This window comes from Crotalus tigris, unplaced genomic scaffold (genome assembly GCF_016545835.1).
Source record: "Crotalus tigris isolate CLP2741 ecotype Arizona unplaced genomic scaffold, ASM1654583v1 scf7180000018432.44079421565:4894166, whole genome shotgun sequence".
Taxonomy (NCBI): domain Eukaryota; kingdom Metazoa; phylum Chordata; class Lepidosauria; order Squamata; family Viperidae; genus Crotalus; species Crotalus tigris.
Window position 1 is genome coordinate 4,044,409 of NW_024096999.1, and position 26,042 is coordinate 4,070,450.

The 26,042-nt window shown below is 41.5% G+C and overlaps 1 protein-coding gene across 1 annotated transcript in view; it reads left to right on the forward strand.

The window, feature by feature from the left end:
* Nucleotides 1-24,704, forward strand: part of ITFG1 (integrin alpha FG-GAP repeat containing 1) — an 84,276-nt gene extending 59,572 nt beyond the window's left edge. The window contains exons 15-18 of the mRNA XM_039352451.1: nt 12,402-12,526; nt 14,241-14,323; nt 19,861-19,978; nt 23,599-24,704. Of these exons, the coding sequence (XP_039208385.1) occupies nt 12,402-12,526; nt 14,241-14,323; nt 19,861-19,978; nt 23,599-23,658 (386 nt within the window). The 3' untranslated portion in view covers nt 23,659-24,704. The remainder of the gene's footprint in view (nt 1-12,401; nt 12,527-14,240; nt 14,324-19,860; nt 19,979-23,598) is intronic.
* The last annotated feature ends 1,338 nt before the right edge of the window (nt 24,705-26,042 follow it).

The window sequence follows — 26,042 nt, forward strand, 5'->3', positions numbered from 1 at the left end:
TGACTTACAATTCAAAAAACCTATTACAAATAAAATACTAAAAACATTGCAAAAGAATAAAAACAGTAAAAAACCTAGAACTACCCAAATTTAAATTTGCTAGCAAGATACTTGACCGGTTAGCATTTGTATAGTATTTGTATTTTATGCTGCTATTTCAAGTTATATTATCCAGCTTGTTAATTTTCATTTTTTGTTGTTGTTTATGCGTAGCCTAAGCAAGCCTGTTCAACATATTCTAATGCAATACTGTCTTGCAGCCAGTTTTTTCTTTTGTCTGTCTGTATACTTTTTAAAACTGTCCTGATATTGTCAATTTAGTTTTGGATATTTTAAATATTAGAATGCCAATTGTCTTCAACTGGTTAATGACCACAATAAAGTTAAGCAAGTAAGTAAATTAAAACTGAAAAAAAAACAAAGCCTGGAGAGGTCTCACTAACATTGCTCCAGTTCTGCACCTAATTCAACATCAAGAAATCGGAAGTATGAGTCATGACTGTATTGTTTCTAAAATACTCAAAATGATTGAACAGCCAAATGTGCATTCATCTGGCTAGAATGACTCTGTATATGTGGGAAAGAAGGCTTTTGATCAGACTCCAGAGATTTAGGTTGTATGACAGAAATATGAGCATTTCAGAACAGACTGAATTGCAAAAGAAAAAGTGGGGGGAAAGAAATGATTTATTCAAGAATCTTGATCTAAATATTAGGTTGACACAATAAATCATAGATCATTTTTCTAAAGTAAAATCTGAAAAAAAAACCTGTTTCCTTTTTAAGCCGTTTAAAAATCCATGTATTTCCTAATGTCCACATTATCCTCAGTTTTAGCCAAAATCAGATTCTTTATCGGAAAAGAGAATTGCTCATCTTAACCATGAATTCACAGAATTGCTTTTGTCCCAATAGGAGAGATTTTCTCCAGCCCAATCAGTATAAGGCTGTGAAGACCCATGATCCATGAGAATTCCATCTAGGACAGAGGTGTCCAACTTTGGCAACATTAAGGCTTCTGGACTTCAGCTCCCAGAATTCCCATGGCTGGGGAATTCTGGGAGTTGAAGTCCACACGTCGCAAAAGTTGCCAAAGGTGGACAACCCTTAATCTAGGAGAACATATGTCACTTTGTAAGACTCTGATCCTCCTTTAGTGTCTGTAGAGAATAACTAGTCACCTTTATTAGCAATCCAGTTTGTTCATCAAAAGGACATTTCCCAATCTCTGTGCGGTCTTAAGGACACCTTACCATATTTGTCTTGTACAGTAACCGTTGCAACACGTAAGATCTGCAAAACAGACCTTTGAAGAAGTGGCTGATGTTAACAGTACAAATTGCAAATGCAGGTCGGAGGAGAGATAAGTGGGGCTTCTCCTAAATTCAACCCCAAATTAAGGTCTTATGATGAATAAATATGGGTGGCTTTGAGAAGTTGGATTTTAAATATTCATAGTCTGTTGTTGCAAGCAATATCATAGTTGCTTCTTGGGCGATAAAATTCAGCGCTGTTTTTTTTCCCCCACTCTGCAGTCAAACATATGATGAAAACAGCAGTTATTAGATTAGCCCCTGACAGCTCTTAAAAATTTAAGATAATAGACAGACCCTTTGGCTTATAAGGGAAGGAACTTGTGTTTCACAAGGAGAACAGAGATGAAATTAGTTCATCATTCTCCTTCAAGTGATACAATACAGGAATAAACATTGTTGGCGTTTACATTTGGTGCTTTTGAATATTCTGAATTTTTCATGTATCTTACTTCAGTGGTTCTTAACCACTGCCTTAAAAAGTGACAAGTAACTAATTGCCTGATCAACAACGCTGCCTGAGTTCTAATACATTAGCTGTAGATTTTATGCATATATTCATTACTTATTAAAACCACAGGCCATCTGTGCCTTTCCACATTTTATAGGCTTAAACTTTAGTGTTATCCCATAGCTTCTTTTATGTTTAAAGCTTGAAGTACCCTATGGATTTTTGCACTTTTTTAAATAGCAATCCAGTATGATTTTTATTGGTATATTACAATTAAACATCTCCAGCTGCAATTTAGTCTGAAATATTTTGCATTTTCTAAGCTGAAGATTAGCCTTGGTCTCTGAATAGCATCTTGGAGGCTCCGGTTCAAGAATGTAAGACCCAAGAAATACATGTTCTTTGATTGTATTTAAATTTACGCTCAATTAAAATTAAATGCAGTCAGTATGATTACTGTTCAGTCATGTGTATAATGACTTTGCCCTTTTGTCACATTAAAAATTACCATTCAATAACAGTGATGGGATGTCCACAGATACCACACATCAGTGTTTTGGGAAATGCTCACGGCTATGCAGCCCCAGTTCATATGCCCTTATCTTGAGAAGAAGAAAAAAATAGGCAAATGATTGCATTTAAGCTAGCTTTGCCAGCCCTGGCAAGATTTGCCTCAGTAACAATTGAAATAGCTGAAGATCATCTCTTTGCCAAACCGAACAGGCCAAACCTTTAATTCACAAGAACAAGTTGGTATCTCTTACGGGAAAAATTCCAGAAATGGTGTTAATTCTGAAATGGTGTTCTTTCATCTTTGTTGTCCCTGGCCTTCGTCACACCATCACCACAATCAAAGTGCTTTCATTAATAAAATACTGGGAAAGAGAACCTCAGATACTACATATACACAAGAAAACAATGAGAACGTCTTTTTAAGCTCCAGGCGTTCACTTGCATCTCGAAAATTCTCTCCTTTATGTTCAGAAGCATTTACTGGAGAAAGAGACCGACAACAACAAAAATTAGGTCTGGCTCTGTGTACCTTGTACATTCTATCGCCGCATCCCAATATGTGTTGTTCTGCTCTTATTTCATGTTCCAAATTATGCTTCATGTCCATAAGGAGCCAGTAGTGTCTCTGATAGGTTTTGCCAGCTGGTTTCCAACAACATTGACATTGGGAGTTTCCATGAGATTAAGCCAGAAAATAGTTTTGTTCTCTCCTAACTCAAAAGGGTTCAAATGCAGATCCTGTAGATTGCTTAAATGTTTTGAGGCATCAATTTCTTTATTCATAAGGTCCCTGTCGGGGTCCAACACTCACAATGACAATTGGATCTGCAGAGGAAGTCATTTAATTACTGGGGGTGTTCGACCTTGGCAACATTAAAACTTGGGGACTTCACTTCCCAAATTTCTCCCACCAGAGGAATTCTGGGAGTTGAAGTTCCCAGGTTTTAAAGTTGCCATGGTTGGATGCCCCTGATTCATACCATCACTTCCTTGCCTCTTTTCCACAAAATAAAATGCAGTTAATTATTCTGTTCCACAAACTCGATGTCCTTTGCCTCCATTGCGGCTTGCAAATTTACCAAATGAAAAAAAAAATGCTACTGAAATAGGGATATGTGTGCTTCTGTGCATTTAAGGCTTATCTGATTCTCAAAAAAAAATAAATATCTTAAAGCTGTGGCATCAAGTCCCCAACTGCTTCTTTGAGAATCCTTTCCGTTTGCTTGCTCCAGTGGTGCAGTCTTTTAAGACTTTTTTTTTCCCCTATCATGTTTGCAGAGAGATGACTAATCATCATTACACTCTGCTCCCTATTAACCCCTGATAGACATGAAAGGGCACAAAAGGATATTTCTGTCCTTAGCACCTGGCTCATTTTTCTTCTTAATTCATTGCTCTTTATGTCCACATTGGAAGGAGACTTGATGACCTACCGACTTATCACGGAGCTTTTGTTCTTCGTGGCAATTTTTTAACCTTCCTTAGCTGCCCTGGCCCTTCACCTAAAGCTGAGCTAGCATTCTGTAGTCTTTCCTCACTGGCATATGGTTAGGAATGCCACGATTATTTAGTGCTGTCTTGGAACCTTGAAGTTACAATCTACGCTTTCCACGTCAATGACCTATTAATTGTTTAGGCCGTTTTGCTAATATGCTTACGTAAATCATGCTTGCCGCTGGAAGACTGGGGCATTTCAACCTGTCACCAGATTGCAGCGCCTAAGGGTGATCTTGTGAATGCCCTCTTTCTGTTATCACTTGAGAAGGCAGGGTATGAAAACAGCATGGCTCTGCTTAACTCAACCTAAAGGGGTCTGTCTAGAGGAGTAGGGAACAGTGAGTGACTCCTGGAATTTTCCCATTTGGGGAACTGCCTCTGGAATTGGACAGGGACGGATTGCTGGAGATCCAGCAAGCAAGCAGGAATCCAGTTTCAGCCTGAGCTCTTGTTCTGAGGACATTTTCAGACAGGAGGGCTGCTTTTGCATCTAAAAGCTTGTGGTGTCAGCCCCTTGGATTTTACACACAAAAAAAGTGTAATCGGAATCACGTTTCTGTCGCTTGAACGGATACAGTGCATCTTGCTTCTGGCAAGAATAAGGAGTGTTTAAAAAATAATAAAAGAGGCAGAAGACAGTCAAGAAGGGATAATGGGAAGTCATTTGAGGAAGGTAGTGCAGACACAGAAAAGGAAGCATTAGATATCAGCTAGAACAGAGGCCCCCAACCTTTTAGACACCAGGGACCAGTTCCGAGGGGAGAGCTTTTTCCGTGGACCGGAGGGGGTGTGGTTTCGTGTGCTGCCTGCATCCCATGGATGGGGTTAGCTTGTTTGCACAGCCCGGTTTCTTGCATTGGTTTCTAAAAAGGAGGATGCTGTGCCCCCTTCCATTAAGCTAGACCACCACTGAAAGGTGTTTTCTATCTGATCCTACGGGAGACGACAAAAGAGGACAACACATGTATCCCTCTTCCATTTTCCTTCAAAGAGAGATGAGCAAAGAGTTCTGTCCTTCAACCTCAATATCAACCCTTCAGACTTAAAGCTGAATTTTGCAGTCTCACCCATTGATATTTTACCAGTAGTTCCTTCTCAGCCAGCCTTCTGACCCTTGTTTTTCTTGACCTGTGGCTTCGTCGATTAATTTCCTCGGTTGGCTTCTTGGCCCGTGCTGTCCCGCCGTCTTGTCAAGAAGGATCATCTCGCTCGATTGCTCTCCACAAAGTGCCGCGTGATGCTGCGCTTCACACTGCTTCAGGTTCGGATCTGCTCCCAGGGAAAGTGGCTTTGGTTTAGATTACCGTCTCCCTAATCAATTGGAGCATATATATGCTTTAATATATATAAATAAGTTTGTGTGTGTGTGTGTGTATGTATGTATATATGTGTGTGTGTGTATGTGTGTGTGTGTGTGTGTGTAGGTCTTTGGTTATTTGGGTTTTCTCCCACGTAAAATTGGAAGTGTCTTGGCGACGTTTCGTGCTCCTCGAAGCACGAAGCTGAAAACACCAGCCTGAAGATGACGAATGGGACTTCGTCGAAACGTCGCCAAGACACTTCCAATTTTACGCAGGAGAAAACCCGAACAACCAAAGACCTACTTACAAACACCCGCGAAAACCTCAGAAAACAAATATATATATATATTGCATTGGTGGCTTTCTCCTTAATTGACAGTGTCGGCACTGTGAAACTTGAAAATGGGAAATGGAAATTTGCACAGCTGCTTTCTTTTTACTTAATAATAAGCTGGCATGGTGATGAGCCCCAGTTGGTTTGCATTGGCAGCAGCTCCGGTCACCTCCGAGAGAGGTCAGGGAGTAGACGCAAACTTCAACATGTGACTGGGAGGCTGTTGTAAATGCACAATTAGGAGCCCGAGAGCCATTTTTCCCTACCCAGATTGATTTTTTTTTCCCCACAAGAAAACCCTAACCACTCCACCAGCTTGTTGGGGAAGAGGTAGCAGAATGGCTGCAGGAAATGGGCAGCTTATTGGTTAGACTGTTGGCATTTGATAGCAGTTAGGTGCCGGTGGTGAGTTTTAATGTTTGGAAGGGTAAAATTAATACCTTCCCACCATGTTCATGCACAACAGGTTGAAGGAATCAGATGTTGCCTAATGATAACATCTGGAAAAGTACCAATCTCTTTGGCATTTGTAAGCCTCTCTTTGCCCTTCACACACAAAAAAACCAACAAGGTCAATGAAATGATCTGACTTTGTCCACAGCTGTCAAAGTGCCACCCTGGTAGGAGACTTTGGAATACAGAACTTGCTATATTGAAGGGATTCGCCTCCTTGTTGAGGTTTGTTTGTTTTGTTTTTTAGGATATCCCTTGGAGAAAGTGTCTTGCAAAGCATGTTTTTTTTTTTAGACCATTAAAGCAGCCACATCTTTTTCCAGTCTTCGTAAGCTAAACAACTCTTTGGTTACTGGGGAGGGAGTTTTAATAATTTGAAAAGAGGAGTTTTGTAAGCATTTTCAGACGCTGCAGAGGATCTCTTGAAGAATTTGCACACCCCTTCTCGTTAGTAATGAGATCAAAAACCAAAAGGAAAGCTTAGCCCAGAAGCCTAAATTGGGAAGGTTAAAAAAATTAATCCATCGTAGAAGATGATCCTGGCAAACAGATTCTGTTCTGTTATCACGAAATTTATCAGGAAACTGTTCATGAATTGCTGTTTATCATGAATTATTTCTCCATTTAATATCAATTCTCTGTTCTTTTGGTGCACGCGGACCATTTCAAAAGCTTTCAACGTACAGGATGGCTATCCACTAGAGAACTGAATATAATTTTAGATCTAATTAAACTCTGTCATTTATTAATTGCTCTTTAGTTTTTTGGTTTTTTTTTTTTTTTTGACAAGCCAACTCTGAATAGCTTGGCAGTGTTGAAGCAAGAAAAAAAAAACCAGGAACAGCTTATTATGTTAGTTCTTTCCTTAATGTTCTAAATTTGTTTATTTTTTTTTTTAACTTGCCTCGGCTGGTGTATGTTTCTGTGTGCATATTTTTTCTGTGGCAGAGGCTTGTTATTCCAAACAAATTGCTCTTATCCCAGCCACAGGATTTCAAAGCATGCTCTTATTAAACAGCAAAGGATGACTGAATCTTTTCATAATGTAAGCCATGAATTTATCATATGCCATAAAACAAAGCTAGAGTTTGTAAGATCCAGTATAAATCCTCTAATATAATTGTAAATTAGTTGCTCCTTCTTTAGATATTTGACATCCTTTCATTAGGCTGCTTGTTTATGCCATTAGATGCTCATTCAGTGCTTAGTGGTTTGGATGCTCATCACACGATAGACAATAAAGTGTAATAGCTGGGCTCGCATCACAGTTTTGGAGCAAGGCATGCAACAGAATTCTGGAAGGGAAAAGAGATTAAGATCTAATGAAGACTTGACATCCTTCCTTATTTCAATCTTAGTCATTCTTTCCTGTAAAGAGACACCGAATGGTTGAAAACTGCTGTTTTTTAAAGCAAAGGAACACATTTCAAGCACTTGAGTCCTGGTAGTTCAGTGGTTAGAATGCAGCATTGCAGACTAACTCTGCCCACAGCCAGGAGTTCGATCCTGATCAGCTCAGGGTTGACTTAGCTTTCCATCCTTCTGAGGGTCGGTAAAATGAGCCAGATTGTTGGGGGCAAGATCCTGACCACGTAGAGAGTGCTGTAAAGAATTATGAAGCAGTGTATAAGTCTTGAGTGCTATTGCTATTGATGTAGGGAGGAAGAGCTAGCATATTTTATTTATTTATTAAATATATATGCTGCCCATCTCACGATCAAGCAACCCTGGGTGGCTTACGCATGTCAAAAATAGCAATATAAAACAATTGAAGGCTAAAAAACATTAGGGATTAAAAATTAAGACATTAAAATTAACAACATTAGAAAGGTGGAACATGGATACAAAAGACCAATGCGCAAATGGCGTGAAGATGAGGTCTTCTGTTCTACTAGTCATGTCCAGAATGGGACCTCCCCATCAGGACTCTGGCCAATCAGGAGACACTGAATATGTGAACTTAATCTACCCAAGTAGGAACATGGCTACATGATGCAAGTTTCCTACATCGGTATATCACTATGTGCTGACTGTCCTACTTCTACACAATCTTCCCACGTAGCTCCTTCGATTGCAATGACTCCCAGAGCATTGGTGGTAATCGTTTGCTGCCCACGTTTTTGATGGAAATGAGGCTGTTTATACTATTTGATCAGTCCCAGACCTATCCTAGAGAAGTGGTGCAAGGCTGTAATGTCTACGGTAAGTTAGAGCAAGGTGTGATGTAGGATACTGTGAACGTATTTGTATATGGTTTGGGCTGCAGGTCACTGGTCTCCAGTGCAACATTGAGGAAAATAATTTCCTGACTATCTCAAAGGATTCTGTCTTCCTCTGTAGCAGAGGTAGCCATGTAGAAAATCACTGGAGAGTTTTATCACACCCAAAATTGATTGTGTACTTGTGTCTGTACGTGCGTGCATGCATTCCCTCATTTCAGAAATACATTTGGTCACAGAATAATAATTGTGTTTTAGACATAAAGGAGAGACTTGGTAGAGAGTCATCAGAGCCATTACATTTCGTAAGATCTTGAAAAACCACAGTCTAGGAATAACTACTTTCTTATTGGATTGGTTTAATAAAGATATCAATGAGTCGGCCCTCACCTTCATTGCGCCACGGGGCTTTTGTCTGCAGCCTCTGACTCGTGCGTGCGTTAGACTCCTTGGTCTGTGTTTCAAGATGGGTCGGGGGGGGTGGCCAACGTCGCCACGAACCCCGTGCACCTGGCATGAGCAGTTAAAAAGCTGAGCTTATCAGCTGGAAAGCTGACAGCCCAGGTGTCAACGCTGCTAACATTGGAGGTTCTTGCTTTGACAACATATGAAGATGCAGCCTTTTTTTTCTTATGCTTTACTCTTAGAATTAGATGATGCTGGGGGAGAAGTCAGAATGTGGTGGGAATTAGTTAGATATAACAATATTGTACTAGTGTGTGAATTCAGAGCTTGAAATAAGACGAGCCAGCAGGACGAGCCTCCTGCCCACCGCCCCACCTGCCAGAGACCCCCTGGATCTGCCCCAACCCTGCCCGGCCCCCATAGGTGTCCTCCCCACAAGCAACATCGAGGTGATCACGCCCACTCAATCTGCCATAACCACCACAGCCAAGCCCACCCAGTGGGCCACGCCCACCTGGCACCCGGCGATAAATAAGTGGGTTTTGGGTTGTAGTTTGGCACTCAGTCTCTAAAAGGTTTGCCATCACTGGGATAGAGGATCTGTGGGAGAGAGAAGCAAAAAACATACACTTTGTATAGAACAGAGGTCTCCAAATTTGGCAAATTGTAAGACTTTGCAGACTTCAACTCCCATGCTGACTAGCTGAGGAATTCTGGAAATTGAAGTCCACAAGTCTTAAAGTTGCCAAGTTTGGAGATAAGGTGACCAAGTTTTTTACAATGAAAAGGAGAACACAAATAAATTGAAGAAAAAAATATAAATAAAAGAAACATTTTATTTATTGCAACAATAATACAGACAACTTGCATGTGCAAAGTTTGCCAGCCGGGTGTTTTGGCGCGCTCAGCAGCAATTCCTATTGGCTTTCGAAAGCCAATAGTGGGAGTAGCACAGCTCATGCAAAAGTTGAAAAAAAAAACATCAAAAAAAGGTGCCGGAACGCCATTCTGAGCGTTCTATGAGGGGAGAAAAAAGCCCTGCAGATTAGTCTTCAAATATCGAAAAGGAGGACATGCAGGAGGACACTTTTCGAGGGAGGACAGAACTTACAAAAGGAGGACTGTCCTCCCTAAAGGAGGATGGTTGGTCACCTTATTGGAGAGGCCTCATATAGAAGATCCCAGCTTCAGTCTACATCACCTGTGAATTGAAAGGGAAAAGATGGCTTCTTCCCAAGATCATATTACCAGCAGGCTAGTGATCGAGTTAGATGAATAGATAATCTAACTAGGTACAAGCAATATCTTGCATGATCTGACCTGTTCTCTTCTTGTGCCCATAATTACATGTACTCCTAAATGCAACTGAGACTAATTCAATAGCGCTTCCTATTTCCCTGGTCTTTCAGAAAGCCCTTTTTTTTGTTTGTTTTTGACGCTTCCACAGCAGAACTCTTTTCTTCTTCCGAGAGCAGACGTAAAGCTCACCGTTCTGAATCTTGAGAATTTTGCTCTGCTTGTGAGCTGCATTGCTCTTCTCCATATTAACTTTTCATCTTTGCTGTGGCAGCTATAATTGCAATTTTCACCTGGCACGAATATCTGGAGTCAATCAAATTGGGCACTGGACCATGCTGGAATAGGGAATGAAGGCTCCGAATATGAATTAAACATGCCAGACTTCACTGCACCTTGTTCCTCTTGGCAGCGGGCAGAAATTCTCAGGCCTGTCATTTATTCCTAATCTTCTGGAAGTGAAGGAAAAGAGGATCTCCAAGAGTTCCAAATTGGGAAGTCCTTTTTTTTTTAGTCGTTCTGCTTTCTAGCACAAGTTTACATCTTTCTGCATATGGAAGTCGATTATTGAGATAATACAGTCTTAACGTTAAACAGTCAAGTCCAGGGAAAAGAAAAGTGCTTGAAGAGGAGAGGATGTTTTGGGTGTTTTGCTCTCTTGCACAATAGTGCCTTACTCCCACTTACAACCACTTGAAGAGATGGTGAAGTTGACGGCAGGATGCAGTGCATGAGACTGCTCATTTTGTTGACCTTTTTACATACAGGTTGCAGTAGTTATCCAGCTGTATATCGATGGGGTTGAATACAGGTAGTTCTGGACTTACGACCAGTGGCTTAGCTACTGTTCAAAGTTCAGATGGATGTAAGAGAATACTAGGCTGAGCCCGAGGGTGGCATCAAATGCACCATCAGTTTGGAGTCTCCATGCCCTCATAAGAGATCTAAGCCCACCCATGTTAAAGTCCATTGACTCTTATCTGGTGCCAATTCACCTTGACCATTAGATCAGATTCTTGTCTATAGGTTGCATGAAATGAATTCATAGTACTTTTGAACTCTATCCTGGTTCCTGATTTTCTTGCATCTGACAATGGACCCTCCCAAAAGAGTCCATTTATGACCCAGTTCTGAAGTTCTGATGTCTCACTCACACACATACACTCTCTCTCACACACACACACACAGAGATAGAGAGAGAGAGATAGAAGGAGAGTCAAGTGACCACATTTCAGGTGCTCATTTGTAGTGCCCTGGGTCAACTAACCACGATTTGCAATGGTTTTTTTGAGGGGTGGGAGGGGGGAACTGGGGTTTACTTTTGGTTTCCAGAAAAAAACACCCTGTAGCAAACAGTGGGTTCATTTAACAACTACCGTGTTCTCTTTACCACTGTTCCCTTCGCGCGTAACTACTACAGCAAAGCAGGTTGTAAAATCAGGTCCGGTCATAGGGTGACATGCTTTACAACCATCATGATTTACAAGCATAATTGTAAATTGCCAGGCTCCATCATGGTTGGAAGTCGAGGACCGCCTGTAAATAAATATGCAATAAATGAACTATTAAGGATTCATTCATGGGAATAGTGGTATTGCATCAAAACAACCTGCTTATATCAAGATCAGCTTCCGTTTCGGGTTTTATGCCTCAAGGATCCACTTTAATAAGCCAAAGATCAGATGGGAAACTCTTCCTGTTTACCCATCTGATTTAAGTTCCCAATAGCTTTGAATGAATGCCAAGTCAAAAATATCAACCAGGTGTCCAGTGCATGAAACATTTTGCCTATTGCCCTTTCCTATTGGGAGGTAGAACGACTCCACGTCAAACATCCAAGATGGTTTTAAAGAAAGAAAGGAAAAAATGTGCCAAAGAATGAATTAAGGTTGATAAGGCTGCATAGCAGCAGAGGCAAAATTCTATCTGTGAGTTCCAACCTATTGCCCAAGCCATGATTTATCGGGCTGTAATTTTCAAGTCATCTCGGATTGCTTAATTTAATTTATGTGCATGCAGTTGGAGCACATAAGACCCAGAAGAAATGTCATGCTCATAACTAACAAGATGAAATGAATGGGTCAAGGTGACTTACTCCTCTCCAACGTGACTTCGGTGTTTGTTTTTTAGCCTAGTTGGTCTGTTAGACTGTTTCCCCTTCTCCCTGCCTGCTTGAAACAGCCTATCAGCAAATTCGGCTCCGTGATTCATATAATCAAGTCTATTGTTGAGCAGCGAAACCATTTCAGAAATGCTTCCGCTAAAAAATAATGGCTTCGTTTCCAATTTCACCATAATGACAGGCGCCCTGAATGGCATTACACGAAAAAGGACATAAAGCTTCCCGTCCACGTTGTGCAAGCTGAAAGCAACACTACTCTTTCTGTTCTAGCTTAAACAGGCTTGTTGTAAAAAAAAAAATATGACAAAAAAAATAACACAAAGCGCTTTGAGCTTTTACCCCGCTGCATAAATGCTGAATGTCACTCTGAGATTCTTTTCGATGTAGAGTTCAATTTTAGTGGCAGGCAATCAACTGGTAGCAAAACGGCATTTCTTTTGAAGGCCTTAAGCAACATATTCATTGTGCCATATATTTTTGTTTTAATTGCATTCTAGCTGGACAGCTGAGTCAGTCTGCACACTTCGCCCTGCAGCTTCCATATACTGTTTTAGGTCTGGGTCGAAGCGCTAATTTTCTTGATCGTTTATTCGTCGGCATCCCTCGTCCCTCAGGGGAAAAGGTACGTTAAAAGCACTACCCTGCATGGAATTATCTTAATATTTAAGATAAATATGTGTGTTATGTTTCAGGGTCATGCCCTGGAATCAAATCATGTTGGGTTCTTCTCTTAGGTATAGAGAAATAGGCATAGAGTAAAAAGATGTTGAGACTCTAGAAAGAGTGCAGAGAAGAGCAATAAAGATGATCAGGGGACTGGAAGCTAAAACATAAGGAATGATTGCTGGAATTAATAAGAAGGAGAAGGAGAGGAAGAAGAAGAAGGAGGAGGAGGAGGAGGAGGAGGAGGAGGAGGAGGAGGAGGAGGAGGAGGAAGAGGAAGAAGAAGAAGAAGAAGAAGAAGAAGAAGAAGAAGAAGAAGAAGAAGAAGAAGAAGAAGAAGAAGAAGAAGAAGAGAAGAAGAAGAAGAAGAAGAAGAAGAAGAAGAAGAAGAAGAAGAAGAAGAAGAATTGGAAAGGACCTTGGAGGTCATCTAGTCCAACCCCCTGCTCAGGCAGGAAACCCTATACCATTTCAGACAAATGGCTGTCCAGTCTCTTCTTAAAGACTTCCAGTGTTGGAGCATTCACCGCTTCTGGAGGCAGGTTGTTCCACTGCTTAATTGTTCTAACTGTCAGGAAGTTTCTCCTTAGTTCTAGGTTGCTTCTCTCCTTGATTAGTTTCCACCCGTTGCTTCTTGTCCTGCCTTCAGGTGCTTTGGAGAATAGCTTGACTCCCTCTTCTTTGTGGCAGTCCCTGAGATATTGGAATTGGGTATGTCTAGTTTAATGAAGAGAAGGACTAGCAGTCTTCCAATATCTCAGGGGCTGCCCCAAAGAAGAGGGAGTCAAGCTATTCTCCAAAGCGCCTGAAAGCAGGGCAAGAAGCAATGGATGGAAACTAATCAAGGAGAGAAGCAACCTGGAACTAAGGAGAAGTTTCCTTATAGGGAGAACAATTAATCAGTGGAACAACCTGCCTCCAGGAGCTTTGGGTGCTCCATCACTGGAGGTTTTAAAGAAGAGACTGGACAACCATTTGTCTGAAATTGTATAGGGTTTCCTCCCTGAGAAGGGGGTTGGACTAGATGACCTCCAAGGTCCCTTTCAACTATAAGAAGGAGGAGGAGAAGAGAAGAAATAATAATAATAACAACAACAAACAACAAAACAACGATAATAACAACTATTATTATTGTTGTTGTTGTTGTTGTGTGAATTGCATTCTCCAATGCTGCAAACTGGGTATATGTGATCGTTGATTATACGCCTTCAAGCAGGCATCAACTCTTAGCCACCAGATAGATAGATTTTCTCCATCCTGGTCCTTCAGGTGTTCCAACGGTGCACCCACTACCGCTCTAACTGGGTCCCTCCATCTTGCTTGCGTGAATATTCCCAGGGGAATTTAAACAAATCTTTTCCCCCTCTGCCCCCAGAAATGTTCGGAGTTTACCAACAAGGATGGCATTGTCCACCATCAGTAAAATTCCTTGGAACTTATTAAAGGAAAAACACAGAGGGGGCCAAAATTCTTTTTGAGAACTAGCCCGTTTTCAGAGAACTGCAGCATTTTATTTATTTTAATTAATCAAATTTAAGTTAAATTAAAATTGGTTTTTTTATGTATTTATTCAAATGCTGTAAATAAAATGAATTAATTTGGTTTCTGCAGCATCGTTTTATTTAGTCAGATGAACTAACAAGTGTTCACTGGGGGACCTTTCTTCTTTACAGGCTATCAGAAAACAAGAATGGACAGCTATCATCCCAAATTCCCAGCTTATTGTCATTCCATTTCCTCATCATCTTCCCCAAAGGTAAGTGCTCTTCATTTCAGCCAAATTAAGTTCGCCAGGTGAGTTTTCATGCGTGTTTGCTCACATACTTTCCAATAAGACTTGATAATTTTCTCCTCTTGCAGAATTCTTTGCAACCTGGAAAAATAAAATCAGCATATTTAGTTCGCGCAGAATGCTCTCTCCCCCCCCCCCCCAAAAAAACCCATCCCAAATTATAGGCTGGGCATGCTTTACACTTCTACCCATTTGTCCCAGAAACAAATACCATTTTCTAGCAGGGATCGGCAACCCAACCCCCTAAATGTCATTCATGTTCTCAATCCTTTCCCCCAGTTATATTCAGTTAAAACTATTTTTTAAATGTGGTACTGATAGAAAAGAATATTTGAGGGGTCCTGGGTGCTCTCTGAGCTTGGTTGTTTTCTTGCAGACGTTTCGTTACCGTTCCTTTTTTCTAAACTTAAGACTAATTCTGGGCTTGACTTTATTTTCCTATCTCTCTCTCCTTCTGCTGTCTTCCTTACCAGTTTACAACTATTGCTATTCTTATTGAAGCTATAAATTTCTGTCTCTGGGTTCTGTTTCTACGTTCCTATTTCTGTGCTGGCAACACTATTTTTTTTAATTGTAACTATTTCTTAACTCTTTACATCTTTCCTCCCCCACCCCAACTTTTCAGCTTGTGTAGCCCATCTCAGTCCATTTGCACATGAAAACCACTCCCCCCACACACCCCACCCCTGTTCCTTTAGAAATGTGCAAATGGGCTTTTCTTTCACCTCCAGCACTTAAGTGTTCTCTATATCTGGAGTTGGTGTATAAAGCCCTGCACTTGGATTGCTGCTTGCAAGGGACTTGGACTGGTCTTTCTCCGTCCTCCTTTCTTTCTCCTTGCAGCTCCAAGAATTGAAGTTTCCACTTGCTGGTCCTTGACTTAACCACCCTTCATTTAGCGACCGCTCAAAATTACTGAAAAAAAAAAGGGACTGATCCGTGTGCCCTTGCCCTTAGGACTGTCGCAACATCTCCATGGTAGCGATCAGAACTGGGACGCTGGGCAACTAAGATGTATTTATGACAGTTGCAGTGTCCCCTGGTCGTATGATCGCCATTTGCGGCCTTCCCAGCCAGCTGTTGAAAAGCAAAATCAACGAGGCAAGCCAGAATCACTTAATGACTGCATGATTCACTGTACAGTTGCAGTGATTTATTGAACAACCGCCTTGCTTAGTGATGGAAATTCTGGTCCCAGTTGTGGTTGTAAGTCAAGGTCTATCTGTATTGCTACGGTTATGTCTCTTTCCCACATCTCTTTGTTGTTGTTGTTAGTTGCAAAGTTGTGTCTGACCCATCGCGACCCCATGGACAACGTTCCTCCAGGCCTTCCTGTCCTCTACCATCTTCTGAAGTCCATTTAAGCTCACGCCTACTGCTTCGGTGACTCCATCCAGCCACCTCATTCTCTGTCGTCCCATTCTTCTATTGCCCTCCATCTTTCCCAACATTAGGCTCTACTGTCTCCAATAGAAGAGAATATATACAGCTCTTAATTGAACCCTGGAGTCCTGGGACTCCACGGTCTGCTGTCCTTCCTGGTGTAACTCCTTCCTTGACATAACCACACACACATTTGCTTTTGGTTTCTTTTTATAAAACAAATTCTCCAATGAAGGAGAAGGTCAGACTGTTTTAATCCAGGTAGCCCAAAAAACTCTGGAACCCAGAAGAAAGAAATATTCCTACTTACTCTGGGTGATGAAGTCACTCTTCCACACGTAGTAAAGGGTTAGGTACAGTTGGAGAGTAGCCGTTCTTGTTGGGAGGAGGGATCAAGAGGGGAATTAGCCTGGAATTGTTATATAAACCCAAGAGAGCAAAGTCTGACCCTCCCTGGATGCCTTAGAGCCTTATTTGGTCTTTCCTAGGCAAAAGCTACCATCTGGGATGTTTCCTGTACTATAGGCAGAGAACAATAAAGTAGCTAGTTTGAACTCTACGGCTGCAGGTCTGATTGTTCGCGCCTGACAGATAACAGTGGAGTAAATACAACTTTTCAAAGTATCCTGCCACATACTACAGATTCCTTTTTCGAGCTATATACTTAGATAGGAAAATTGATGCCTTCATGTAAAAGTAACAAAAGGCATTCAAGGATTTGAACGATGAAAATAACACACAAAACTATCCCAAGGATAGTTCGGATAACTTGGAAATCTAATTTAAGCTCTGATGACTCAAGACATGATAAAGCATCATGAGATTCTTGTAATAAGAGCTCAGTTCAACAAAGCAATGCCTCAAGTTGTGATACTCCTTCTTTCAAATGAACAATAAGTATTCGGGTGTCAGAGAATTCTTCCTCCCAACGAATTTTAATCATTATCCTGTTATTTTACTCCTGGCGTTTACTGAAGGACTGCCATTCCAGATTGATGTGTGTTCTAAAAAGACCACATGGATTTCAGTTTTCGGTCTGTTTAAAATTTATAGATCATAGAGGCTGACCACAACATTTGATAAATCTTTATAATAATCCTAAAACAAAACCATTCTTGTCAATAAAAAAAAAAGATCAGGATTTATGGACATTTGGAACTTGAGCATTTCTTTTACAATGTAATCGTAGGGCAGTTGGTTGAGAAAAAACGAAGGCTGCTTGGATAAGAAATATTTCTAGAAATAGAGAAGTCGTTGAGGAAAGGCAGATAGATTTTTTTTATTTTTGGTTGGTTGGTTTAGCTGGCTTTTGGGTTTTTTTGCAGATATATTTCTAATTCAAGCATGTCTTTATAATCCTCCACTGGCCCTGTTTTGGAAGTGACTTGTAAAGTAACCAGTTTTGGTTTTCCTGAAGTTGCTAAGTCAGGCTGTGTAACCCCAGTGCTTCTCAGGCTTGGCCACTTTAAGACATCCGGTCTTCAACTCTCAGAAATCCTCAGTCAGCACGCTACAGCCGTAATTCTGGCCTCAGTTAGGTCATAAGACGAGAACTAGCTGTCAATTAATTTAATCAATAAATCGCCTGGAGAAGCTCGGGGTGGTAAAAAGCACATCATTTATTCCAATTCAGCACACATCGTATTATTATTATTATTATTATTATTATTATTATTTAAAAAGCAAGAGAAAGAATAAAGACTTAACTAGAGACACTTGGGAGAAACAATTGGAGTATCTCTTTCGAATGAGTCTCCTGAATAACGGTGTTATTTTCCATATGCCCGAGCTGGAATCGCTCTCCGTGAATTGGGCAAGGAGATTTCATTTTGCTGAAATGCATTAAGTGCAATCGATATCAAACGTTCTGAGAAAAGCACACGATGATCCATGAGTGACTAAATGGCCCCCCGCTGCTGTATATTGACATACTATTTATGAACTTCCAATAATCTATGGAGCCATTTGCCATGCAATTAAATACAGGGCAACCATCGCTTTTTTCCTCCTCCTCCTCCTCCTCCTCTCTGCAAATCCCCCCTCTTCTAGCACTGATGATGCTACCTAGTTTGGGTCATGAAACGTCTGCAAGAAAACAGCCAAGCTCAGAGAGCACCAAGGACCCCTCATTTCAACCCTGAGCTACATGATATGTATGTCCGTGTGTATACACATATACATTTTATATCTTTATTTCAAAAAACCCTACCTATAATTATTTATGAATGGCGAGGAGGAGGAGGAGAGAATGGTCTTCTTAGTCTACTACGAGGCATCGGAGTGGTCTGAATTAAGATATACAGGTAGTCCTCAACTTTACAACAGTTCATTTCGTGACCGTTTGAAGTTATAACGGCACTGAAAAGAAGTGACTTCCAACCATTTTTCACATCTTACAAGGCTTGCAGCATCCCTACAGTCACGTGATCAAAATTCATCTTTGTGACGGTTGCAGTGTCCCAGGATCACGGGATTCTCCTTTTGCAGCCTTCCGACTAGCAGAGTCAAATTGGGGAAGCCAGGTTCACTTAACAACTGTGTTACTAACTTGACAACTCCAGTAATTCAGTTAACAACTGTGGCAAGAAAGGTCTCACTCGGCATGTAGTCGTAAGCTGAGGACCCCCTGTATTGGCGTTACCTAAACGTTACGTCTGTGAGGCTGAAGGAAAGAACTGCCTTTCTTTACTTTGGTTCAGACAACCGAAACTTGCCTGCTGAACCTGTGAAAGGAAACATCATGAATTCTAGGAAGAGAACCAAGAGAGAAATGCTTTAAATGGCTTGTGCCTAGTTATAACCCCCTCATATCATAAAACCTGCTCATTTGCCATCCATGCATCCCTTCCCATAATCAGATAGAAATTGAGAATGTAAATATTCTTACTACGATGGTTTGTGGCACAATTAGCCAGATGTTTAGACTGGATTTGGCAGTTTTATCCTCCTATCGAGTGCTTCCCAAGAACACGGAACAGGCAGATGTTGTTGTTTGAGGGTGTTGAAGGCATTGTCGCAGGATGGGAAACTGTTCCGAGTAAAGCTGCCTTTTGAATTGATGGATGGTGATTGTCAACGCCAATGGTGTTCAAATGGTGCTCCAGATATTTGGGAATTGTACCCAAAGCGCCCATCACGATTAGTACTATCTTTCTTCCTTTTTTTTTTTCCCCCTACTATGGTCCTCGTATTTTATGATTTTCCCCAGTCCTTTTTCTTCTATTACACCGTCTCCAGGTGCTACATCCATTATCCAGACTTTTTTTTTTTTTTTTGCCTTTCTTATTGACAGTTGTTAAGTCCGGGCTGTTATGTAGCAAATGCTTGTCACTTTGAAGTCCAAAGTCCCAGAGCCTTTTAACGTCTTCATTTTTCTATAACTGTTGTCTATTTTGCAGTCCCGCGAGTTATTAATACTCATTCTTAGAAAATTGGCTTATTTCCTTGCTTTCTTTCTGCCGCCCAGTTTTCTTCACTTTTCCCTATTGATTCTGTTTGCACGTGTGAACTTTGCAGTAAGTCAACAGCTTCAAAATACAAGTTCAAATGTTACTCTGACATGACAGATGTGCTGGGAAACCGAGAGAAGTTGTTACTGGTGCCTTTACACCCTCTAAAGCAGTGGTTCTCAACCTTTTTAATGCCGCAACCCCCAACCGGTCGTAAGTCGAGGACTACTCAACCGGTCGTAAGTCGAGGACTACTCAACTGGTGCAGCACCGTTTGCAGAATGGGACTTTTGGCGGGCTCAGCAGGGCAGAGACAGCCTGGACAATTCCTATTGGCTTTTGAAAGCCAATAGAATTAGACTCTATTCAAGAGAGTCTATTCTATTGGCTTTCAAAAGCCAATAGAATAAAAGGGAGTAGCACAGCTAAGGAAAAGGGGGAAAAAATGGCAGACTGCGTTGTTTGGCGACCCCCGTGAAATGGTCGTTCGACCCCAAATGGGGTCCCGACCCACAGGTTGAGAACCACTGCTCTAAAGCTCCACACCAGGGAGACTATGGGTCCAACATCTGTTTCTGTCTTGGCTTTCCCCATCACCTGCGGAAGATTTTCTTTTCATGACCGTCTACAGGACCACTGATTTATCTTGGATTCTTCTCTTTCCCCCAGCTGGAGTGCGAAGCTGTACCTGACCCCCAGTAACATTGTACTGCTAACAGCAATTGCCTTAATTGGAGTCTGTGTCTTCATTTTAACCATAATTGGCATACTGCACTGGCAGGAGAAGGTAAGCTTGTCAATATTTTTCTACCTTGCTCGTCAAGCTAAGGCCACATTTAGAAAGAGACTTGAATCTCTTGAATCGTGCTGAGACTTGAAAGTAGAAAGAATAGCAATAGCACTTAGACTTATATACCGCTTCATAGTGCTTTTACAGCCCTCTCTAAGCGGTTTACAGAGTCAGCCTGTTGCCCCCAACAATCTGGTTCCTCGTTATACCGACCTCAGAAGGATGGAAGGCTGAGCCGGTCGAGATCGAACTGCTGGCAGTGGGCATTTAGAATACTGCATCTTAACCACTGCACCACCACGGCCCTTTACATTTTAAATTAAAATTTAATTTAAATTTTGGTGACCTCACGGCTTAAGTTGTACACCTCTGTATAAAAATTGTAAGGCATGGCGGCCAAAATACAATAATAGACCACCCAGTGCAGAAGGCAAAATCCCAACAAAACCACATGGTTATCAGTCTTTAGAAGTCAAGTCATTGTTGCGGACAGAACAAATATTTTCCACTTAGCCAGAGTTCAAGGCATGACACTGATGCCATAAACCTAGGTTTATCCCTTAAGACACCCCCCATATGTGAAAAACTAACTTGATTTTTATTTTTGGAAGATAGCAAGCCTCAGGAAGACATAAGACACTCCCTTTCTCATTAAATCCTCCTTTTTTACATCAAGTTTTTTGGAGTTTTTTTAAGCTACAGCATTTTCTTCCATAATCTCCCTTCCTTCCTTCTTTCCTTCCTTCCTTCCTTCCTTCCTTCCTTCCTTCCTTCCTTCCTTCCTTCCTTCCTTCCTTCCTTCCTTCCTTCTTCTTTTCTCCCATGCTTCCTTCCTCCTTTTCTTCTGTCTCTCTTATCTTCCCTCCCTCCCTTCCTTCTCTCTTTCTCCTTCCTTCCTTCCTCCCTTCCTTTCTTCCATTAATTAGGGAATGTGTGAGAACGGTGAGCATTGCCAGGATTAGAAGATGAGGAGTCTTCTGCTCTCCCAATTTGCTCTCCAAGGTTAAAGGGTGGGATTAAAAATGGCCTTTTAGAAGTTTGCTGAGCTGGAAACATTTGGGTGACCCCTGCCCGTGGGGGGGTCTTTCATTCATTGCGGCTCCAGGATGAACGAAATTTAAATCAGCCCTTTTTTCTGGTTTAGCTCGGCTGCAATAGAAATTCCCTCTGAATTAAGTGCCCTTGCTGGCTTCCTTATTGACAAACTTCAAAACTAGAGATATTTCACCAACCGTGAGCAAAGCTGCTATTTTACTCTGTTGAAATGCATTGATTCCCAGAAGTTACTTAAAAAGCTTCCTTTCAGCGCCACAAAAGAAAACGCCTGTCCCCATTTCTCACAGGGCTTTCTATTCATAGCTAACCGTTCAGCGGCAGGATAGACAGAAAGCGCTGCTGTCTGGGCGAGCCATAATCATACCTGTGGACATGATTACATCTTTTGAGGCTTGCGATGGCTCGTTGTTTGTCATGGATGACATAAAGTAACCTAGTTTAGTCTCTCCAAAGGCTTTGCTTGCAAATTAAGCCAAGCGCTAACCGTGGATCCGTGCACAACCTTAGCACCAAGAAGCAGGCAGGATGTTCAACTATTGCACAGTTATTGTCCTTGAGACAACAGCCGAGTTTATATGCCAAACTATGTCAGCACAAACATTCTTTTCGCTCTTCTTCGACCCTTAAGTTCTAAACGGAGCATTATAATCCATCAGTTGGCTGCTGGGCTTTTTAAAGAAACAGAAAACAATAGAGCGAAGGGCACACTATTTTAGCGCCCAAGGACGTGCCCGTTTTGAAGAACGGCATGGAAACTGAACCAGCATGAAAGAAAACCGGCCTATAGGATGAAGGCTTTGTTTTGCTTCTTCCAAGCCCGAGTTTCAGCAGCAAAATTTTCCCGACAGAAATGGTTCAAATTAAGTATAGTTTAGGATGGACCTTTTTTTTCTTCCCCCCCCCGCCCCCCCCCCGTGGTACAGGAGATGGGACGCAACAGAGAAAGCATCTGTGTGCTTCGCAATTAAGGCTAAATGGGAATTGCTGTGGTGTACTTCCTTTAACATGCCAGAAGCATTTCCTGTGGAGAAGTAAATCAACGATGCCTTGTGTTACCAATTTCTGGTCGATTCATCCCTGCCCCGTTTTCTTTTACAGTTGCTCAGCACACCAAGTCTTTCAAAAGCATTCTTGGCACCTCAGGCAAGCACTTAAGAGCCTGCATAATTACCAAAACTCAACAGACACTTAAATCCCAACTCCTAGATAGTGAGGCACCCCAGAGGGGAACGTTCCTAACCCCCCTATCTTGCTAGCTATCCCTAGTTGGAGGTCTTCACCGAGGCTTATATTTCCCAGTTCTTCCCCAACGCATCTTGGGCACCTGGCAACTGGCCTGCATTTGTAGCCCTTTGCGGAGTCTTGACCCTGTTTTATGACGTCTTTGCCCTAATCCGGCATTTCCTTCCAGTTTTTGGCAAAACTGGCCATAAATAAATAAATTGGCTCATTTAAGAACCTTGATGTTCACTTAATGACCATAGCAGCCATTTAACGAGTGACTTTGTTTGCGAGTGAGTTTAGCCTTTTATTCCAGTATCCGACAAGAAGCTGCTATATGGAAACCCAAAGCAAAGAAAAATAACCCCACTTCTGATTTATTCTGGGTTTTGGCGATTATAATTTCGCTCGCAAAGCAAGCCAGGTTTCACGACCTAAAAATCATGGCTTTTCACTGCCAATCCTTAAAAAAATAAACAAATAAGCCATGGCTGGTTGCCGTTAAGCAGGATCAGATGCACCCGTTACAGCTCCGTTGAGCGAATCCCGACCTGGTGCGCTGCACCAGTACGGGCAATGTGTCTGCTGTTTAGATCCCTGCGTTAATGAAACGCTGCAAAATAACCTTTTGAAAATGTCATCGGTGAGACAATACAACGGGTTCAGAATTAAGAATGGAAAAGAGGAAAGGCAGGCAAGTGTGCGGCCCATTATGCAGCGTGAATTCTTTGCCGAGATAATGGATGGGTAGAAGGGAATGTGTCATGGGGTGTTTTTATAGACTGAGACATGTCAGCATCTTTGTGGCAGGAGCACAAGTTACTGCTAGGAAGTCAGAGTGTGATTAACACCTGAAAGCCACACTTTCTCTGAAGGATACAGGGGCTGGCAGTAAAATCCAAAGCAGCACCATCAACCTGAAGTCCTGGTTCATCCACAGAGAGCAAAAACACCTTGTCAGATTAAGGATGAGATAGTAAAGATGCATGTCTTACATGCCACCTTTAGACATCACCATCATATCCCGGCCTGTTTTAGACTTTTCCTTGGTTAAGAATACAAAGCAAAGCCATGCTGGGTCAGATTCAAGATTTATCCTTTGAACTCCAGGCTGTGGGCAGAGTCAGCCTGCAATACTGCATTCTAACCACTGCGCCACCACAACTCTACTATATAAACTACTATTCATCAAGAGTTTTAGTAAGCATTCCAGCATTATCTCTTACGGTAATCATTTTGTCTTGATTCTTTATAATTCTGGTCATCAACATTAGCTGCAGCCACCAAAGGCGTATTTATTTTTCCCTAAAATAATCATTTTATTGTTGCCGTTGTTCCAGAAAGCAGATGATCGCGAGAAAAGGCAAGAAGCTCACCGATTCCATTTTGATGCTATGTGATCAACCTTTATATCGTAATGAAGGAACTAACATTAAGACCCAAATTAACCTACCAAATCATATACAGACTGAAGGGAGCATTTTGCTGTGGTGTTTGTAAATCTGGAAATGTTGTTGTTGTTTTTATAATTTATTTGTAAAGCGATAGCATCAAGCCCTTTTCAGAGGATTGATTGTATATATTCGCCACTATTTTTTATTTAACAAATTCCACTTTACCGGTAGGTCATACTGCATGCATTCCATATTCTCACTTTTTTTCCTTATAACTGTCTTTCCTGAAAAGTCAGTCCTACATAAATTGAAGTTTCAGAGAGAGATAAAAAAAAAAAAACCACCCAACCCTTGTGCCACTTGAATAAGTCTGATCGTCATTTATCTCTTTCCAAAATATGACTTCCGTGCTTATAATTTAATCCTCCAGCAAACTGTTAGATTGTTCTGATTGTACTCAAAGGATATTTTACTTGAAACGCTTAGGATTGTTTGTCTTCATCTTTGTATCCAATCAAGTGCGAAGAAAAGCTTAATGTCAGGAGATTAAAACACCCTAGTAATATTGGAGTAAAGACTGATTGCAGATCAGAAACAAATAAACATAATGCACTCTACATTTTGAAATTATGCCAGCTTAAAATCATCTGCAGGATACACCCCTTACTAATACTTATCATGCAATTATCCTAAATTTTAATCATGAAAACAGCTGATATGTAAAAATAAAAAAAATGTTCTTGGGGAAAGGATCGGAGGACACTCCTCCAAGGGAAAAAAAATGTGTCTTTCTACAGTCTCTTATAAATTAAGGGCTGGAAAGGCACTGTATTATGATTTCCCTGTAATTTTCTTGTTGCATACCAAACCATGTCTATGGGGAAAGAGAATCCCATTGTTTTCCAAAAAAGAATTAGGCTGTGGCTATTTGATTAAGAAAGCTGTTGGAAGTGCTCTTTATGTAATGCTGTTGTTGCTTTATTCCTTACGTTTGGTTTATGGTTTTAACATTCTTGGCCTGTATTCCTAATAAACGATGTCCATTATGTTAACTCGTATATTGGTTTAATTTGCAAATGGTAAACTTGAACATTGCTTCCTTCCATATTGGATGGGCTGCTACAAAGAAGAGGGAGTCAACCTATTCTCCAGCGCACCTGAAGGCAGGACAAGAAACAATGGATAGAAATGAATCAAGGAGCAAAGCAACCTAGAACTAAGGAGAAATTTCCTGATAGTGAGAACAATTAATCAGTGGAACAACCTGCCTCCAGGAGCTGTGGGTGCTCCATCACTGGAGGTTTTAAAGAGGAGACTGGACAACCATTTGTCTGAAATTGTATAGGGTTTCCTGCCTGAGAAGGGGGTTGGACTAGATGACCTCCAAGGTCCCTTTCAACTATAAGGAGGAGGAGGAGGAGGAGAAGAAATAATAATAATAACAACAACAACAACAACAAACAAACAACAAAACGATAACAACAACTAACCAGGGGGGGGGTCAACTTGCCTTCAGAAACTGTGGATGCTTCAACACCAGAGGCTTTTAAGAAGGGACTGGACAACCATTTGTCTGAAATGGTATAGGGTTTCCTGCCTGAGCAGGGGGTTGGACTAGAAGTCCTCCAAGGTCCCTTCCAACTCTCTGTTATTCAGTGTGACATCTCTGCTGCAGAAAGGACACCTGGGTTTAATCTGAATGTTACAAGGAGTAAAGAGAGAAGCCGAAAGGGAGAAAGAGTGACATAAGAACACTCGAAGCCATTTTACCTTGAGTGGCTAAGCCAGAGAGTTGATTATCTGTCCTCAAGAATACCTACCCGTGATCTTAACAGTCATGGAAGTCATAGGACTTCTGACTTTCTAAGTACCGTATATGCCGGCGTACAAGGCGACCCGGCGTATAAAACGACCCCCGTCTTTGGCACCGATTTTAGCGCTCGCAGAAGTCGCCTTATACGCCGGCATATACGGTATGTCAGGAATTAGGACCAGTGATCATCTCGGCAATAATTGTCCAACCTTTTGGCTTGCCTGGGCAGCACTGAGCAAAAAGGAATTGTCTTGGACCACATATAACAGTGGTGGCGAGCCGATGGCACGGGTGCCAGAGGCGGCACTCAGAGCCCTCTCTGTGGGCACGTGCGCCATCGCCCTAGTCCTAGGCCTTCAGCTGGTTTTTATAAAACCTTTTCGCTTTAGGCCTCTGCCGTCGTGTGCAAAAAAAAAAAATATGGTTCAATCAATCAGTCAATTTCAACTTCTTGCGGGAAAAAAAAGATCTTGCAAAGTTGGAATTGATTGATTGAACTTTTTAGTCCCACCCAGTCTGCTGTTACCACTGCAGCCACGGCCACCCAATGGGCCACACCCACCCGGCACCCGACGAT